The 19,469-nt window shown below is 31.6% G+C and overlaps 2 protein-coding genes across 2 annotated transcripts in view; both read right to left on the reverse strand.

Annotated features, from left to right (window-relative positions):
• Positions 1-4,352, reverse strand: part of LOC148298737 (zinc metalloproteinase nas-6-like) — a 7,523-nt gene extending 3,171 nt beyond the window's left edge. The window contains exons 1-5 of the mRNA XM_088276678.1: positions 4,330-4,352; positions 3,217-3,447; positions 2,258-2,467; positions 1,359-1,468; positions 132-321 (exon numbers count right to left, since the gene is read on the reverse strand). Of these exons, the coding sequence (XP_088132804.1) occupies positions 132-321; positions 1,359-1,468; positions 2,258-2,467; positions 3,217-3,439 (733 nt within the window). The 5' untranslated portion in view covers positions 3,440-3,447; positions 4,330-4,352. The remainder of the gene's footprint in view (positions 1-131; positions 322-1,358; positions 1,469-2,257; positions 2,468-3,216; positions 3,448-4,329) is intronic.
• Positions 4,353-5,885: 1,533 nt separating this feature from the next.
• Positions 5,886-14,072, reverse strand: LOC148298738 (hatching enzyme 1.2-like). The gene is made up of 6 exons (XM_088276676.1): positions 13,912-14,072; positions 12,523-12,717; positions 11,762-11,877; positions 9,950-10,139; positions 8,192-8,328; positions 5,886-6,860 (listed from the first exon to the last, which is right to left on the reverse strand). The coding sequence occupies exons 1-6, from the start codon at positions 14,042-14,044 to the stop codon at positions 6,777-6,779; spliced, it is 855 nt and encodes a 284-aa protein (XP_088132802.1). The 5' UTR covers positions 14,045-14,072; the 3' UTR covers positions 5,886-6,776.
• Between the last annotated feature and the right edge of the window lie 5,397 nt (positions 14,073-19,469).

Consider the following 19,469-nt stretch of genomic DNA (forward strand, 5'->3'; position numbering starts at 1 on the left):
AAGACTTTTTGTTTCTCTATTAGTGTATTCATTAGTGTATTTTTATATTAGATAATGTATACATGTATTATCTTAAAGGCTTCAGCCGTTCAATAAATAAATAAATAAATACAACTGATTCATACTCTTACCAGGTTCGATATTTTCCCACAGGATTCTGATATAATCGTCTCTGTCGTGAGTACTATGCATATGATAAAAGCCGAGAGCGTGCAAGAACTCATGGGTGGCGATGTAGTGATACATGCAGCCATTTCCAAGGTTCAGATCTTGCCGTCCTCCAATCATACCTACATAGGACCAACATCCAGACCCGGATTTCTGAAAAATAAAAAAAAAATGTTAAATTACACGAAGAATCATTGATAAACGCAAAATTTTAGTAATCTGTATGTAACACTTTAGAGTTTTATATTAATTTGATTATCAGAAATAAATTTCCTGATAAAACTATATGCTTGATTTTTAATATTAAAACATGAGCGATACGAAATTAGGAATATAAGTGAAAAACGGATAAAAATCAATACTAAATACATATCGCCCACTCCTTTCAAGAACGTCATAAATCAAAAAACTTGATTTTTCAGGAGAACGTTTTTAAAGTTTAAAAATATAATACAATGTATTAAATATATATATCAAGCCACTTATTAAACTTTTTAATAGGCAACAGATTTTTTTAGGTAAAACCTGAAGGTTTTTTACATTTTTTGAAGGGATAAAGTACATTTTCTGGGCATTCCGAAAACATGCACAACTAAAAATTTACGATTTTTGATTTATGACGTTCTTGAAAAAAGTGAGCGATATATTAGGAGTACCAGAAAGTTTTGTTTTTTGTTGTTGTTTATGTAATGAGTGCAGTACGAGCCAATTTAAATTAATTGATTGAGTCCTACGCAAGTCCTTTGTGATTTTTTAAAATTTCGCAGCGTTAAGAAGCTAAAAAACCTTATTTTTCAAATGTCCATTTAAAAAAAAAAATGTTTTTCATCCAAATATTTTTTACGCTTTTTAGTGCTTTATAAAAGAAAAAGTGCGTTAAAAACATTTGTAATGTTCGTGGAAATAAAGTGAGTGTCCGCACTTATCAGTAATGGTTTAAAAAATTAAAGCAGTAGTCTGGTAGAATATATAAATTGGATGATTGGAAGTGTGGACTAAAAATCAAGTCAAATCCAAAACTGACAATTCAAGAATTGTCTGACAGACTCCAATGTCCCTGGTCAACATTAAAATGCCACTTATATCACTTCAGATAAAATAATGTTTTCTAAGCCGCTCAAATGATATTTTACAGAAGTGGAAAAATACTGAGTAATTAATAGTTTTTCGAATTAATAAAAAGAGCTTACTATAACATTAACATAGTTAGGGCTGTAGGCAGGTCGTTTTACAAATTTCACGCACGAGTAATATGCAATATTGTATACTGCCTTTTCCACGATATGCGCCTCATCTGGAGCTGTAAAAAAATGTGTATTAATCATACAAAAAATCTAAAAAAATTACAAACAGGGTCTAAAGGGAGATCTAGATATCCTTACAGATAAAAAGGAGGGTGGAAAATATATTTTTATTCTTTCCCGCTCTCTTTGACGGGACATTCTGTTAATTTTCTTCCCCAGTCGACGAGAATTTTTGACGGAGGGGCGCTAGACCGCAAAAGGTTGGGAGCCCTTTGTACTCTAAATACAGGTTCCCAAAATGTTTAAAAGTATTTATTCAAATATTAAATCGGATATTTCTGCAGAGTAAAAAAAAATACAATCATGCTAAAAAACTGACTTGTGAAAAATTAAGAGCGAATCAAATCGACGGCCCCTACGTAGAGTACTCTATCTGAAAATCTGTTACTTTACAGGAGAGAGCTTAGAAGATTTTCCCAACGGATTTTTTATTTTATTAATTAACGGTTTTATCTGAAATTCTAAACTAGTATTAATCATTCAAAAACACGATAAAATAATGAATTAAATCGTTTTAAAACTTTATGCTTTATAAAAATTAAGTAGTTAGCGTTTTAGGAGTCCGGTTCATTTCGAAAATACCATGTAGATAGCGTCTTATAGGCCTGAAAACTATGTGTTTTTTATTTATATTTTTGTAGACAACGGTCAGTTGATAAGATACACCAGATATCTCAAAATTGACAAAAATGTAGTTAGAGCACTTTACGTAGGGCACGACAAAATAATGTATAAAAAAATAGCACATTATCATTAAAAATCGAATGATAGTTGAAAGAACTCACTGAAATCAGGACTGATGGTGTAGTAAACGATATTGTTGGTCCAAAGTTTTTTGGCGTTAGTTATAGCATTCCTGGAATTGATAATACTGTTTCCTGAATAGTCGTTCACCAAGAACTCCATCTGACCCTCAGTAAGAACCACATCGCCCTCAAACTTGCCGCTTCTCTCCCATGTGCTCTGGCTGTCTGCTACTTCCGGATTTATAGGATCTACAAGAAAAATAGCGAAATATTAAAACGTTCTCCTCTGGGTATATGTTGTAATGGAAGTTGTCGATCATCGAGGATTTTTGGACTCCATCGATTGCAGAAGAATAATTACCATCATTTAGTAATAATTACCGTTCTTTAGTTTTTATTCTTTAATTTTTTTAATTTAAATTATTTTGCATTTCACAATATATTACAATAACAAATACAAAAATTAATTAATACAAAAAAAGATCCCATAAAGACATGGCCTGTGTGTGGGTATACATCAAATTATAAATGTGGAATGCATCAAACACATCGCTCACTCCTTTCAAGAACGTCATAAATCAAATAACTTGATTTTTCAGGAGAACGTTTTTAAAGTTTAAGCATATAGTACAATGTATCAAAAATAAATATCAAGCCACAACAAAAAATATAATACAATGTATCAAAAATAAATATCAAGCCACTTATTGAACTTTTTACTGTGCAACAGATCTATTCAGTTAAAACCTGAAGGTTTTTTCTCCATTTGAAAAATATTTAGTAAGTATATATGAAAAAATAATTAAACAATACATTTTCTTCAAAATGCAAAGACAACACTTTTCCACTGCCCTGTTGCGGGTAAATATTAAGTTAAAAATATGCCGCTTTTGCTGGAATAAAGTACATTTTCTGGGCATTGATGAAAATTGATGATTTTTGATTTATGACGTTCTTGAAAGGAGTGAGCGATATGTTAAAATAAATATTAAATTTACCCATATATTTTCCATTGATAGTTTTATTCAAGAAATCCCTGAAACCTTCGACATCTTTAGCGGGTTCTACTAATGAGGCAGTAAAGGGGATTTTCGGAGCAGTGCCAACTGAATCTGATCCTGGAATAGAAATTCTAGGAGCGACTTGATCTGGGTTCAGCACAGCTGAGAGTACGAAAGCTACTCCGAACAACAAGCACAATAGTGTTTTTACAGCAATCATTGTGGAGTCTGGAAAAAATAAACAAAATTATTACATTAAGGCTACAAGTCATATTATTTTTTGACATCTCATCAAAGATGAAGAAAAATATGGAAGTCTGGGCATTTACGGGGCTGGGGTCTCTTTTTATGCGATGGATAAGTTCCACGGGGAGTCGTATAAAAAAATTCGCATAAAGAAAGACTTGAACTACAAACAAAACTGGGGGATAGGTTTCATTATTTAAAAAAAACGCATAACTTCAAATCATTATGATAGAATGTACCGAAAATTGCATATATTTTTTTAAAAAAATCATAAAAGTGAAAACAGAAGAGCCTTTTTCCTAATTAAATATCCTTACATGGGAAATGGATTTTGAGATAAATCTTCAATACAAATTAGTGATCACTTTACACACGTGTATCATTCACCAATTCTACCCATTATTGACAACCACACCACTCAAATTCTTGGAAGATCTATATATATGAACCAATTTAGAAACCTTGTTCTTGAATCACTAGAGACATCTATTGGTGAGATGTAAAGAAGCTTTTTATCAAGCAGAAACTCTTATATTAGTATGCCCCGTAAATGCCCAGACTTCCATATTCTTCTTCATCTTTGATGAGATGTCAAAAAATAATATGTAAGATTTGAGCTTAACTTTGTGCCAGTGACACAATCGCACTTTAACGGTTGTAACCTGCACTAGTCTAAATTTTAGATTTTTTATGCGAATTTGCATTAAAAAAAGACTTGAACGTCATACAAAAATTAGGGATAGGTTCCATTAAATTTGAAAATCTCATAACTTCAAAATCGAATTAAAAAGATTTGCATAAAAACAGACCCAAGTGAATAAGATAACTAAAAATACGTTATTATTTTGAAATATAACGTCATACCTAATGTTGAAGCTGATAGAAATTTCCCAGTGCACTTTGAAAACAGCAATATGTTCTTTTTACATTTTTTTCAGATCTGAAGAGATTTTTGCGGTGTAAAAATATAACCTTTTTTCATAAGAGCTTATCAATTTAGTCAAACCAAATATTTACCGACAAATGGGGTGAATCGAAACAAGATTACAATATTATTATTAATAATACAATTTATTATATTCATGGGAAAAATATATTTATTTTTGTTGTAGGGTAGATAAGAGCAGTAGTCTGCCTCAGTAGTGTAATGGTCAGCACGCTCGGCTACTGCACTGGAGGTCCCGGGTTCGATTCCCAGGGGGGGTTCAAATAAATATTAGTGATTTGTTTTTTCTGTTATTTTTTCAATATTCCCCTGGACTGGTACCTGTGGCGGAGGGCTAATCACCTTTCATTCACGTGTTAACGAAAAAGATGATACTGCGTTTATATGATGCAGTGCCCTATGCACCTTTGGAGTGCGGATAAGGGTTTGAAGAAGGAGATGACAAGAGTATAAAACTGAGTTTTAATTTTGATTTTTTTTTGTTAAAAACAATTGATTTTTAGCCCTATTTTTTGGTGTTTTGAACTCAATCTTTATTTCATACACATAATGAATACCAAAAGTGTTTAAAGATTCTCCAATTTCGTATTACAAAACATTTTTACAATTCAAACACACATTATAACGATTTTCACTATATTATTTAAGTATGATCAGATATTATTTTAAATAACATTGTTATCTTTTATCGTGTGTGTTTATACACATTATACCATATTTTTAATCACTGTTTACTTATGATAAATAGAGGTACCCATGGGTGCATTACTGTCTTTGATTTATATGTCCGCCTCCGTGGTGTAATGGTTAGCGTGTTTAGCTACCGTGCTGGAGGTCCCGGGTTCGATTAAGAGGGATGGTGAAAATAAACATTATTATTTTTATTTAATTTTTTTTGCACTCATCTCAACATAGATGTAGAAGAATATGGAAGTCTGGACATTTACGGGACTTACGTACATCCGCACCCCAATGGTGCATAGGGCACTGCATCATAAAAATGCAGTGTTATCTTGATCGTTAACACACGAAGGAAAGGGGATTAGCCCTCCGCTTCAGGTTCCAGACCAGGGTAATACTGAATAACTATGATCCCTATCTGGAAATAAAACCCGGGACCTCCAGTACGGTAGCCAAGCGTGCTGACCATTGTACTAATAATAATAGTAATATGTACTTTTAATCTGAGAATAAAAAACAAGAAGTATTTCAATACAATTGAGTATTTAATTATTATAATGGTATTTAAATGTCTTGAATATGTTTTGAATATTGAAAGCATTAACTTTGTGGATCATATGGATATATTATTTCAAGAAATAAAAATACTTTTCGTTCTGATCCACTCACATTTTTATTAACCAACTAGTTTCGGCAACAACCTGTTGCCCTCTTCAGGGTTACATTTATTACTAAATATATATATAAAAAGAAACAGTGTAGAAGTTGTTGGGTTTCAAAAGGGTAGGGGTGGGGGTAATGGTGTTTTAAGGAAGGGTAAGAGCAAGGAAGGTTTTGAAATGGTTTATTGGGATCAAATGTACTAAAAACACATAATTTGTCATTGTCAATGGTCACATTTTAATGCAGGAAAATAAAAAATAAAACGTAACATTAAATGACAAAACCCACCAATTAACATGAATCCAGTAAAACATAAGAAAACAATGTTTGAAATTGTGTTAATTTTCCCATAAAACATAAGAATACAGTAAACCCCCTATAACGTTGAGATGAGTACCGCGTTATCGGAGAGAACGTTAAAAAAGGAAAAAGATTTTTTAAATTGTATTTTAATTAAATGATTACTCATTACGGTCATTTTCGCCTTTTAAAATGTTAAAATACAACATTTTGAGTGTGTCCAAATACTTGTTCACAACATCTGGATTATCTCCAATTACAGGAGTTATTTTCATTTTATTTTTTAACATAAATTATTATTATTAGTAATTCAAGATTAATGTTTCATTGGTTCATATATATAGACCTTCCAAGAATTTGAGTAGTGTGGTTGTCAACAATGGGTAGAATTGGTGAATGCTACACGTGTGTAAAGTGATCACTAAAGCAAGCCTATGACGGTCGTCAGCCGCCTAAATGCCCAGACTTCCAGATTCTTCTTCATCTTTGATGAGATGTCAAAAAATAATATGAAAAATAACTCCCATTATTGAAGATAATCCAGATTTGTGAACTAGTGTTTGGACACGCTCAAAATGTTGTACGATTATTGTCACTAGTAGATAATAAAATGAATTTAAATCTGTAAAAATACAATTTAAAACATTAACTCCTTATAACGTTCCCGTTGATAACGAGCTACCTATCTCAAAACGAAGATAAAAGTGATTCTTTGTTAGAATCATGGACAGGAATACAACTTTTTGAGTCTCCTGATGTCGTCAGAGCTCATCCCAACACGCTGACCGAGAATCAAAGTAGTGGGCTGTAACAAAAGCAAAAAATTAAATTACCTTATTTGGGGTGGCGCGAAATGAATCACCCTATCGGAATATGTTATAACTTTTGCAAATGGCGTCCTGCATCAATTACATTTGACATTTCGACAACTCACTCCTTTCAACAACGTCATATATAAAAAATCGACAATTTTCAGCTGTGCATGTTTTCGGAATGCCCAGAAAATGTACTATATCTCAGCAAAGGCGGCATATTTTTAACATAATATTTACCCGCTACAGGGCAAAAAGTTTTGTTTTTTGCATTTCGAAGAAAAAGTGTTGTTTGATTTTTTTTTTAAACATACTAAATATTTTTCAAATGCAAAAAAACATTCAGGTTTTACCTAAAAAGTTCTGTTGCATAGTAAAAAGTTCAATAAGTGGCTTGATATTTATTTCTAATACATTTCATTATATGTTTAAACTTTACAAAAGATCTCCAAGTTTTTTTGATTTATTGCGTTGTTGAAAGTAGTGAGCGATTTGTGAATTTGTGATTTGTGACTTAAACGATGCATATTGTAATGTGTTCATGGTTCTTTAAATCTGCAAATACATTAAGTAGTTTGAAATGTCACATAAATGTGGTTTTTTAAATGTAAATTTAACTTTAAATTTAATAGCGGGTATTTTATTCAGGTTAAAACCTTTAAATAACAGGGATAATTAAAAAAATAGATATTATTTATTTTATGACGACTAGTTTCGGAAGCTAAGCTTCCATTTTCAGGTCTAAATGTAAATGTTTACATGTAGACCTGAAGATGAAAGCTTAGCTTCCGAAACCAGTCGTCATAAAATAAACTCAAGTGGTAAAAAAACAAGTGTTTTCTTTAATAATATCATCATGTCTTACCACAAAGTAAATGCCGAAACAATAAATTTAATAGGAATTTTAGAGTTTAAGTTTTTTGCCAGTATACACACGATATGTTTTTAACACGCAAATTTAATAGTTTTGTAAATAATTTGATTGTTTTATATGATTCAAAGGAGACATTAGTGAAAATTAAAACATTTAAAAAAATTATCATGAACATTTAACTCGAAAAAAAGGATAAAATAACACAGCCTTTTATGAAAAAATAGAGTCGCAAAATTGTTTGATGTATAAGGGTTTTGAAATGTATGATGATATGCCTGAATGTATGAAGAATGAAAAGAGTCGGAAAGAATTTTAAAATAAATGTTTTGTTTACTGTAAGGAAATATAAATACATATATAAGTTTATGATGTAGTAAATTAAGTGCATAAAATAGTAAATATTAGTGTTATATTAGCTACCTTAAGAAAGAATAAAAAAAATCATATTACCTGTAATGGAACAATAGTCCTGTTTCCATCGATACTAAATGCATATTGTGAATAGTGCATTACACTACCATAGTCGTAGGCTACATCGAAATTGGTTACATCGGCTGATGAGTACATGCCGAAGTTATTTTCCGTGCCTAAAAACAGTGATGAAGAAAAGATTAAATTTCATCAAAATTTACACGTTTTTATTGAAAAAATAAAATAAAAAAACATTTTGAGTGTGTTCAAATTTTTGTTTACAAATGACGAATTTGCACAGCTTTGCAGCTCTTATATTAAAATTTAGATTACATCCTATATATATGGGATAGATCTCAATCGTTCAACTCAGAATGCGCTCGGCTGCGCTAGAATGTATGTATATTGGATTTTTAAAAAATATATACATATATTGAAAAAAAATACTGTTTTTTTTTTAAATTTATGTATTTTTTTTTAAGTAAACTTTTTTTAAGTGGTTAAAACAAAATTAATTAATTTTATAAAGTCTTGCCATAAAGTATCTGCGGAAAACATTCAAGAAAAAAAAGGTACTTTATTTTAACCCCTCACCTATCAATACCTAATTTTTACAAAACAATATATATATATATATATATTTTTAATATAAAAACGGTGTTTTAAGAAAATAAATCGATTACTTTAAAAGTACTAGGCTTAGAGAAAATCGAATTGCTATTTATTAACATAGATGAAACGTGGACCCTTGTAATGAGTAGCGTGAACCAGCTGGAGATATTTGAGATGTGGATGCATCGAGAAATGCTTCGTGTACCCTGGACGGACATGGTCAGCAATGCAATAGTTCTCCAAAGAGCCAGACCGAATAGGGAACTAATATCGAATATTAAAGTATTTGAGGCTCATGTGCTCAGAGGAGAAAAGTACAAGCTACTGCAACTGGTCATCAAGTGTAAGATCTAAGGTCCAAGAGGTGTCGGAAGAAGTCGGAACTCCTGGCTCCATGATATACACGAGTGGACTGGAGTACAGAGCGTCGAGGAGCTGTTTTAGACCGCCCGAAATAGGGACACTTTCTCACAAGAAATAGTCAACGTCTGGAGGACCCGATACGACACGTAAAAAATAAAATAAATGAAGAAGAATATGGAAGTCTAGATAATTACTGCCTATTCTATCATTCACCAACCTACCCATGATTGACAACCACACTACTCAAATTTTTGGAACTCATTTATCCTTAAATTATTTTTTGACATCTCATCAAAGATGAAGAAGAATATGGAAGTCTGGGCATTTACGGGGCTGATGAACGCCATAGGCTGGTCTAAATGATCACTTTACACACGTGTATTCACCAATTTTACCCATTATTTACAACCACACTACTCAAATTCTTGGAAGTTATATGAACCAATTGAGAAACCTTGTTCTTGAATCACTAGAACTTCACTAGAGACATCTATTGGTGAGATGCAAAGAAGCTTTTTATTTAGCAGAAACTCTTATATTACCTCTCATTTATCATTCTTTTTCCTACTTCTCATTCAGCCTTCTTCTTGTGTCCAGTATTGAACAAAGTCCTCCCTCTTCGACTTCCATAGTTCTCTCTTCCAGTGCAGGCTTGTCAATTTTTTTATGTCATCGGACCATCTTGTCTGGGACCTACCCTCGCTTCTAGACCTCCAGTCAAGCACCTGCTCCATCCATCCATCCTCAGACATACGTTCCACATGACTTGCCCAGTTCCACTTTTGTCGAGATATCAATTAAAATCTTGGTGTAATATGTTACCTGGGATAATCTTGTTCCAAATGATAGCAACATATGTGTCCCTGTCGTGGGTGCTGTGCATGTGGTAGAAGCCGAGAGCGTGCAAGAACTCGTGGACGATTATTCCGTTAACGAAGCAACGGGGCTCCAAATTGAGGACCTGGGGTCCACCGATCATTCCGACATATGAATAACATCCAGAATCATTGCCCTAGAAATAATTAACAGTTACTGTATTATTTATTGATTTTGCGTTTAATTTGTAGAACTCCATTTTAATTTATGTACCGTAGAACGGGGCTACTTTGAACTTTGATGTGTTACTTGAGTCCAGTACAAAAAAAATAAATCTGTATTTGGTCTACAATAATGAACACATCGACATGATTCATTGTTTCCCTGACAGATGACACTTATTGTCACGATACTTCGATCGAAACCTCGATCTAAATAAAAAAAAATTTACTGGGCTCAAGTAACACATCAATGTTCAAGTAGCCCCATTCTACGGTATTAATTTTTAAATCAAACCCAGATTTTTGAGTCTACTAAGTTGTATTTTATTAACAAAAGCACATAAAAAATAATATCGTGATAATTGTTTCGCCTAGTTATGGCATTTTCAAACGAATGTTTGAACAATACTACTTCACCACCATAGGCGCCATTCACACACTTAAAACTACACAAAATGTTTAACACACGCGACTTTAGTGCATGTTGGTCTTCGGGTCGACCAAAAATGGTGGTGAAGGGTAGTATTGTTTGCATGTTGGGGTAGTGATTGTCCTGACAAATAGACGGGTACGTCTAGAAACCGGTAGACATAATAATCTCTATGAGTAGTTATATACTAATATTATTAGCATTTTTGGAAAAAAAAAAAAGTAAATGTTTATCATTCGCAATAACAAGGCACAATTTTAAATATAATGCAAAATTTTGAATAACTTATAAGATACAACATTTTGAGTGTGTCCAAATACTTGTTCACAAAATCTGGATTATCTCCAATTACAGGAGTTATTTTCATATTATTTTTTGATATCTCATCAAAGATGAAGAAGAATATGGAAGTCTGGGCATTTACGGGGCTTACGACCGTCATAGGCTGGTTTGAGTGATCACTTTACACACGTGTAACATTCACCAATTCTACCCATTATTGACAACCACACTACTCAAATTCTTGGAAGTTCTATATATATGAACCAATTTAGAAACCTTGTTCATGAATCACTAGAACTTCACTAGAGACATCTATTGGTGAGATGTAAAGAAGCTTTTTATTAAGCAGAAACTCTTATATTAGTATGTGAGATCCGAATCCCGGATTATAATCACACACATGAGAAACGCCAGAAAATACCATTTTCATTTTTATTATTAAGCTTATAATTTGACCAGATAATTTAATAAAAAGCTTCTTTACATCTCACCAATAGATGTCTCTAGTGAAGTTTTAGTGATTCATGAACAAGGTTTCTAAATTGGTTCATATATATAGAACTTCCAAGAATTTGAGTAGTGTGGTTGTCAATAATGGGTAGAATTGGTGAATGTTACATGTGTGTAAAGTGATCACTCAAACCAGCCTATGACGGTCGTAAGCCCCGTAAATGCCCAGACTTCCAGATTCTTCTTCATCTTTGATGAGATGTCAAAAAATAATATGAAAATATCTCCTGTAATTGGAGATAATCCAGATTTTGTGAACAAGTATTTGGACACACTCAAAATGTTGTCTTCTTCTATCAGTCAATTTTATTAATTTAGTAATAATGCAAATAGTCCCCAAGTGAATTAATTTTTTATTTAACATATTTAACTTACCACAATATTGATGTAATTATTACTGGTCGTAAGAAAGCACCTTTCTACAAATCTCACACAGGAAGAGTCGGAGATTTCTTTTATTGCAGCTTTGATGGCAGCTTTTTGAGTAGCGTCTGAAAGCATTTATATTTTTTACATTTCTTTCTTTTATTTTTTACATTTGACCAGATAATTTATTTATTTTAAACCAGCCTATGACGGTCGTCAGCCCCGTAAATGCTAAGACTTCCATATTCTTCTTCATCTTTGATGAGATGTCAAAAAATAATATGAAAATAACTCCTGTAATTAGAGATAATCCAGATTTTGTAAACAATTATTTGGACACACTCAAAATGTTGTAAATAAATTGTCTGGTCAAATTATAAGCTTAAGTAATAAAAATGAAAATTGTATTTTCTGGCGTTTCTAATGAGTGTGATTGAAATCCAGGATTTGGACCTCACATACTAATATAAGAGTTTCTGCTTAGTAAAGAGCTTCTTTACATCACACCAATAGATGTCTCTAGTGAAGTTCTAGTGATTCAAGAACAAGGTTTCTAAATTGGTTCATATATATAGGACTTCCAAGAAATTGAGTAGTGTGGTTGTCAATAATGGGTAGAATTGGTGAATGTTACACGTGTGTAAAGTGATTATTGAAACCGGCCTATGACTTCCATATTCTTCTTCATCTTTGATGAGATGTCAAAAAATAAAATCATTTATAATGGAAATGTAACGTTTTGGTGAAGACCGCACAATCGTTTATCTTACCGAAAGTATTGGCTATGCTGTAGTACACGGTGTTTTTTTCCCAAAGTTTAGAGGCGTCAGTGATGGCATTCCTCATTCCGGTCTCTCCCGTGTAGTCGTCCACAAAAGCTTCTATCTGGTTCGGAGTCAGGACTATATCTCCTTGAAACTTTCCACTCCTCTCCCACAGGTTCTGCTTCTCACCTACCACGGATTCTAAAAGCACAAAACATGGTTCATTATTTAAATATTTCCAAAACATTTATGTTTTCTACTTACCCATCCCGTCTTTGGTTTCAGAAAATTTTGATGAACAAAGAAGATACATCCACCATTTGTGGAATGAGGATGGGACATTGATGTACGAGAGAGCACATTACTCCCCCATTTGCGAATGCCGTTTTGAAGAAGACCTTAATGAAATTCTTTATTTATTGATTCGGCGTTTAATTTGTAGAACTCCATTTTAATTTATGTATTAATTTTTAAATCAAACACAGTTTTTTGAGTCTACAAAGTTGTATTTTATTAACAAAATTGTATTATAGTTGTTTTTTAATCTATTTTTATTAATAAAATACAACTTAGGTGACTCAAAAAATCGGCGTTTCATAAAAATTAATACATAGATATATTCTTTGTTTGCCCAATAAACGACCAAATGCCAACATTTTTCAAGACTTGGCCCCGCTCATTCCCCTCCCTACAAATATCCAACTCATCGTAGCGAGCAGGAACCTGATTATTTACAACCTTTTACTTACTTTAATAAAATTTAACGGATTCAATTTATATAATAGTAAAATAATAAGTTGAATGTGATTTATGATTCATTAATTTTATTTTACTTGACATTGGCAAAAGTATTAAATTTTATATGCAACGCTATTCTATATATGTAAAAAAGTTTTCTACTGGCATTTATTAGTTGAATTGCATTTTATATAATACTAGCCAAGCCTGACATAAATTGCAATGCAAGTGAATTGTGAAATACTGCGAAGAAAAAGTACTGTGCAAATTTATATGACTTCTATTTGGGAATCAAATACTTCAATAACCTTCCTTTAATATAACAAAATGAAGACATTAAAATGCAAAATAATGAATTAAATAAATTTTATACACATTAATATAAGAAAAATAAATAAATGAAACATTGAAAATAATTACAATAAAAATAAATTATATGACCTACAAACATAAACAAGTGTTAGTACCTCTCCAAGAACAAAAGCTTAGTCTCTTCATTGGAGAGAACTGGGTTAATTATTTTAAAATTGTAAAGTAGAAATGTCTCGAAAATGAATTAAATTATTAAAAAAATTTTTTAACCATATTAAAGCCCGACTTCTTTTTTAAGAGAATATATTTGTTTTTAAAATATTTATTAAGATTTTGTGTACTCACCCATAGTTTTCCCATGAACAGTCGATAGCAAGAAGTTTTTGTAAGCTTCAGGATAATTTAGCACATTGATTACAGCCGAATGTACCCAGGATACTCCCAGGAATAAGAAAATAATGGTTTTCAGACAGAACATCTTGAATCCTAGAAAAAAATTACATTAAGAATGTTAACAGTTAAAATGCTAGCGGTGCATAGTGCTTGAACATTTCAAAACGATTGTTGTAGTTGTAATCAAGCAACTTCTTTATATTTTATTAAATGTTTATAAAAATAGCGAATTGATGACAGATTGGGAAAGAGAAAAGGGAAATTAGGGAAGGAGGTAGTAGGAAAAGCTTAGGGATGAGGTTTGATGGACGGTCAGGATTCGAATGATAGATTGTAATATCTCAGACGTTTTTTAAAAGTACTCAGAGAAGGTGCATTTTTTACAAGGAGAGGTAATTCATTGCATAGACAGAAAAGGAATAACTGAAGAATGATGTGTTATGAAGAGGAATGAAAAGTGTTCTGTCTTGGGAAGAACGAAGTGATAGACCATGATCTCAGAGGTATATAAAGTTTTCAGCAAGATATTTAGGTGCATTGGAGTTGTAAAGAATATTTTAAAGTAGCGTGAGAGATTGAAGATTTATGCGCTTGTTGAAGTGACGCCAATTTAATTTGGTGCTAGGAGGTAATTTTTTATTTATTTGAAAGTGCTATGATTTTTTAGACGATCCAGACGATTGATAAGATCTATTAAATATGATCTATATACTCGTATAAAAGATCTATAATTTATATTAAAAGTAAAAATCAAACGCCGATTTGAAGAGGCGAAATGTCGCTCGTTAAGGGAGCAACTTTGTAAACATTACTATGCGAATTACTCGTTATGAGAGGTTCCACTGTATTCTGTTGGTTTTCCAATAAATAAAAATAAAATACCAGTAACAGCCTCTAGGGATTGCAAGCAATGTAACTAAGATATACTTATGTTTTGAATATTGAAAGCATTAACTTTGTGGATCATATTGATCCACAAAGTTAATACTTGTACACTGTTTCTTTTTTATATTTGTGTTTAGTCATAAATTAAACCCTGAAGAGGGCAACAGTTTGTTGCCAAAACTAGCTGGTTAATAAAAATGTGAGTGGATCAAATCGCAAAGCATTTTTATTTCTCGAAATAATATAAGATATACTTAAATCATATCTGATTCTTTAGTTTTACTTTTCTTAATATTTTCAAAAAATTAATGTTTTTCTTACCCTTTCCGTAGACGAGATTGCTATAATTCTTTTTGAATAATTTTTGCGTTTTTATACTGAAATGATTTTTTTTAAACAAGGAAAGTACAAAATTTAATCCTTTCGGTTCATTAAATCTTTAAAAATGCAATATCTCCATTTTTCTTAAAATGTACAATGTGCAAATAAAATCAGAAGTTTCACATTTTTACATCTCAACATAGATGAAGAAGAATATTGAATTATGGGCATTAACAGGGCTTAGATCTTAAGACCTGTAAACACACAAGATTGAAGATTGCTTGCAAATTGGTGTGGTGTTCTATTCTCACTGTCTACTCCTGCGCGGAAGCGGCGTTATGACAGGTACATAAATACCTGGACTTTTTGACATTTTTTTCGACATTTATGTTGAAATATCAAAATGTTAATATAACTCCTATGGAGAAACCCAGATCTGTGAACAAGGTTTTTTTTAATGAAATATATTGCTTTTGCCAATGTCAAGTAAATTGAATATTGTTACTTAATTTTAAAATATGATAGACTTATTATTAAACTATCAATTTATTCCGTTCAATTAAAAAACAACTAAAAGTCTGTAGATAATTGGGTTCCTGCTCGCCAGGATGAGATGGATATCTGAACTCAATCCAGTAAACCTTATATATTACCCAACAATTCAGTTCGTACTTGTCTCCTCTCAGCACATGCCCCAGATAGGACACCTTACATATGTGTATATATATATATATATATATATATATATATATATATATATATATATATATATATATATATATATATATATATATATATATATATATATATATATATATATATATGTATGTATTTATCAGTATATGATAGATATCCGTCAGCAACTGTCTCCCTGCTCTTACTCTTTGGAGCATATTTTCGATGCTGACCATTTTGGTCCATGAGATGAGTATTCTACGATGTAGCCACATTTGGAATGCCTGTAGTAGGTTCACAGTGCTGACTTTGAGGGTCCACGATGTAACTCCGTATACGTAAGTACTAACAAGACATATGTGTTTTAGAAAACGCAATTTTTTTACGACTTAACTACATAGATGTAAAATACCACCTGTGATCGCATTGCTAATCCTGAATCTCCTACAAAGTTGTTTACGTGTCAACGTATACGTGTCAAATAATTTCAATGAAGAACTTAAAAGAAAAGACACATTTAAAGGGTCAATTTTTTTATATTTATTTTAAAAAGTTTATCGCATTTACGTAAATACCATATATGAATTCCATATTTATTGCACTTTCAATCACGTCAGTAGGATAATAAAAACATAAATCTTTCAAGATTTTTTTTGTGGAGTGAAATTAAAGTATTATATTTAAACATATAACATACATTTTTTACGTATTTTTGAAAACACTTGTCTGGACCCTAATGGTGCATAGGGCACTGCATAATATAAACGCATTGTTATCTTGATCGTTAACACATGGAGGACAGGTGATCAGCCCTCCGCTTCAGGTACCAGTCTAGGGTAGTTTTGATTAAATATTAGAGTGAAATATATTTACTTGATCCTCCCCCCTGGTTATCGAACCCAGGACCTCTAGAACGGTAGCCTAGCGTTCTGACCATTACGTAAAGTCGTAATAATAATACATAAGTCACATATATAATATTTCCGATGAGTAATTTCCATTTCTACTTTTAGGACATGGGATTAAGGTTAACAAGACTGAAAAACAGTTAAGAATGTAACAAACAAGAAAACACATTTAGATCTGCAATGTTTTTACTATGAAGTATGTTTTCTAGGGATGGAAAGATTGATAGAGATAAAGAAAGGAGATTGAATGCTGGGATTAAAGTAAATGGTGCAGTAAAATCAGTTATAGCAAATCAAAACTTATTTATCACCGAAAGCCAAACTAGCAGTACACAACGGAGTCCTAGTTCCAACTCTAATGTATGGAAGTGAAGCATGGAGTTGGCAAAATATGGGAGAAAATAGACTGAATGCAGTCGACATGCGATCCTTTAGACAAATGTGCGGCAAACTATGTATGGTGGATGTTTGAATGGTAAAATAAGGAAGGAATGCAAGGGTGTTATAAACATTACCGATAAAATTAAGAATGGTGTGTCAAGTAAAATATTCAGATTTCATTTTGAAATTCTTTTTCGATTTACAACATTTTGAGTGTGTCCAAATACTTGATCACAAAATCTGGATTATCCCCAAATACAGGAGTTATTTTCATATTATTTTTTGACATCTCATCAAAGATGAAGAAGAATATGGAAGTCTGGGCATTTGCGGGGCTGATGACCGTCATAGGCTGGTTTAAGTGATCACTTTACAGACGTGTAACATTCACAAATTCTACCCATTATTGACAACCACACTACTCAAATTCTTGGAAGTTCTATATATATGAACCAATTTAGAAACCTTGTTCTTGAATCACTAGAACTTCACTAGAGACATCTATTGGTGAGATGTAAAGAAGCTTTTTATTTAGCAGAAACTCTTATATTAGTATGTGAGGTCCGAATCCTGGATTACAATCACACACATGAGAAATTTTATGCCCAGACTTCCATATTCTTCTTCATCTTTGATGAGATGTCTAAAAATAATATGCAAATAATTCCTGTAATAGGAGATAATTCAGATTTTGTGAACAAGTATTTGTACACATTAAAAATTTTGTAAATGTTATATCAAATTATTAAATCAAAATATATTAAAATAAATTAATCACGCACATGAGAAACGCCAGAAAATACCATTTTCATTTTTATTATTTAAGCCTATGACGGTCGTCAGCCCCGGAAATGCCCAGACTTCCATATCCTTCTTCATCTTTGATGAGATGTCAAAAAATCATGTTTTCGATTTCATTTAATTTTTGCGATTATTCCTTGATACCTCTAAGAAGTATATTGTCAACCTTTAGACTTGTGATTTGTATATTTTTTGTAGCTGTTAAAAGATTTACAATTAAGGAAAAGTCTATCAAGAAAAATATTTTTAAAAAATCGCAAAAATAATACAACTAAAAATTGTAGAAATCTTAAAAAAAGTTTATTGTTCATACCGTTTATAATAATAAAAGCCCAGTATTCATTAAGTCGCAACTTAATTTTCAATAAATCCTGGCAACATTTTATGCAATTGAATTTTTTTCTTACAACACCGTTTTTGCACTGAAAAAACAAAAGTTTTTCTTCTTAATAATTACATGGTTTTGAAAAGAAAAGAGTTAGTAAAAGGTAAGGAGTTTAAAAAATATATATTTATTTTCTAAAAAATAAAAACAAAACTTGAAATTGATTTTACCAATCTGGTGGAGTCTTGAATTTTGTACCTTATGTAGCATAGTTTAATTTCACTTTAGATTTGTACTTCTAATATTAATTTTTATTTAAATTTATTTTTCATTTCTTTTGATTGTTATTACTCTTTTATTTACAAGCAAATTTATATTCTTTATATTTGTATTTAACCCTTATTTGTTTCTGTAAGTTTGTTGATGAAAAACTAATTGATGGAAAACATTCAAACAATTTGTATTGCACTGTATTTCTTGTACAATAATATGTTTTTCATTGTTTGGGAACCATAAATAAAAAATAAAGTAAAAAGTGAGAAATACGCACTTTTTGTTTCCATCACTGGGTTGGTTCACATAGAGATATTTATGTATTGATGCTACATATCAATATATTGATACTACGATCAATATATGAATAGCTACGTATCTGTTACGTATGTTTTCTGTTTTATATGTTTACTAGTTTTTTTTAAACTTTTTACTTAGCATTTATTTCTACTTTATTACCCTTCTCTTAGTTTATGAACAACGTTTCGAAATTGGGCCATATATAAAGAACTTCCAAGGATTTGAATAGTGTGGTTGTCAATAATGAGTAGAATTGGTGAACGTTACACGTGTGTAAAGTGAACTTGAACCAGCCTATGATGGTCGTCAGCCCCGTAAACGCCGAGACTTCCATATTCTTCTTCATCTTTGATGAGATGTCGAGAAATAATAACAACTTCATAGTTTTTTTTTAAATTTTATTTGATTTGACTACTGACCGGGTTTCTAACTAACCATCACGCAGCTTCTTCATAGGAGTAGGCAGAGGGAATAGACCGCCCGTAAATGCCCAGACTTCCATATTCTTCTTCATCTTCGATGAGATGTCAAAAATAACATGTAAAATCCTAGACATCCATAATCTTCTTGTTAAAATTAAAAAATAACTCCTAAGTAGAGAAACTCCAGACTTGTGAGACGATATAAATGATGTTAATAAT

The sequence above is a fragment of the Brachycentrus maculatus genome, unplaced genomic scaffold (assembly GCF_059751285.1).
Source record: "Brachycentrus maculatus isolate JH-2025_06_01 unplaced genomic scaffold, ASM5975128v1 h1tg001662l, whole genome shotgun sequence".
Lineage (NCBI taxonomy): Eukaryota > Metazoa > Arthropoda > Insecta > Trichoptera > Brachycentridae > Brachycentrus > Brachycentrus maculatus.

What these genes read in the sequence shown, in the direction of transcription:
- LOC148298738 (XM_088276676.1), bottom strand. Translation starts at nt 14,044, where the DNA reads ATGTTCTGTCTGAAAACCATTATTTTCTTATTCCTGGGAGTATCCTGG. An exon ending in TTGGAACAAGATTATCCCAG is followed by an intron (nt 8,329 to 9,949) that starts GTAACATATTAC and finishes CACTGTTTTTAG; the next exon opens with GCACGGAAAATAACTTCGGC. An exon ending in GGACTATTGTTCCATTACAG is followed by an intron (nt 6,861 to 8,191) that starts GTAATATGATTT and finishes CTTTTGTTACAG; the next exon opens with CCCACTACTTTGATTCTCGG.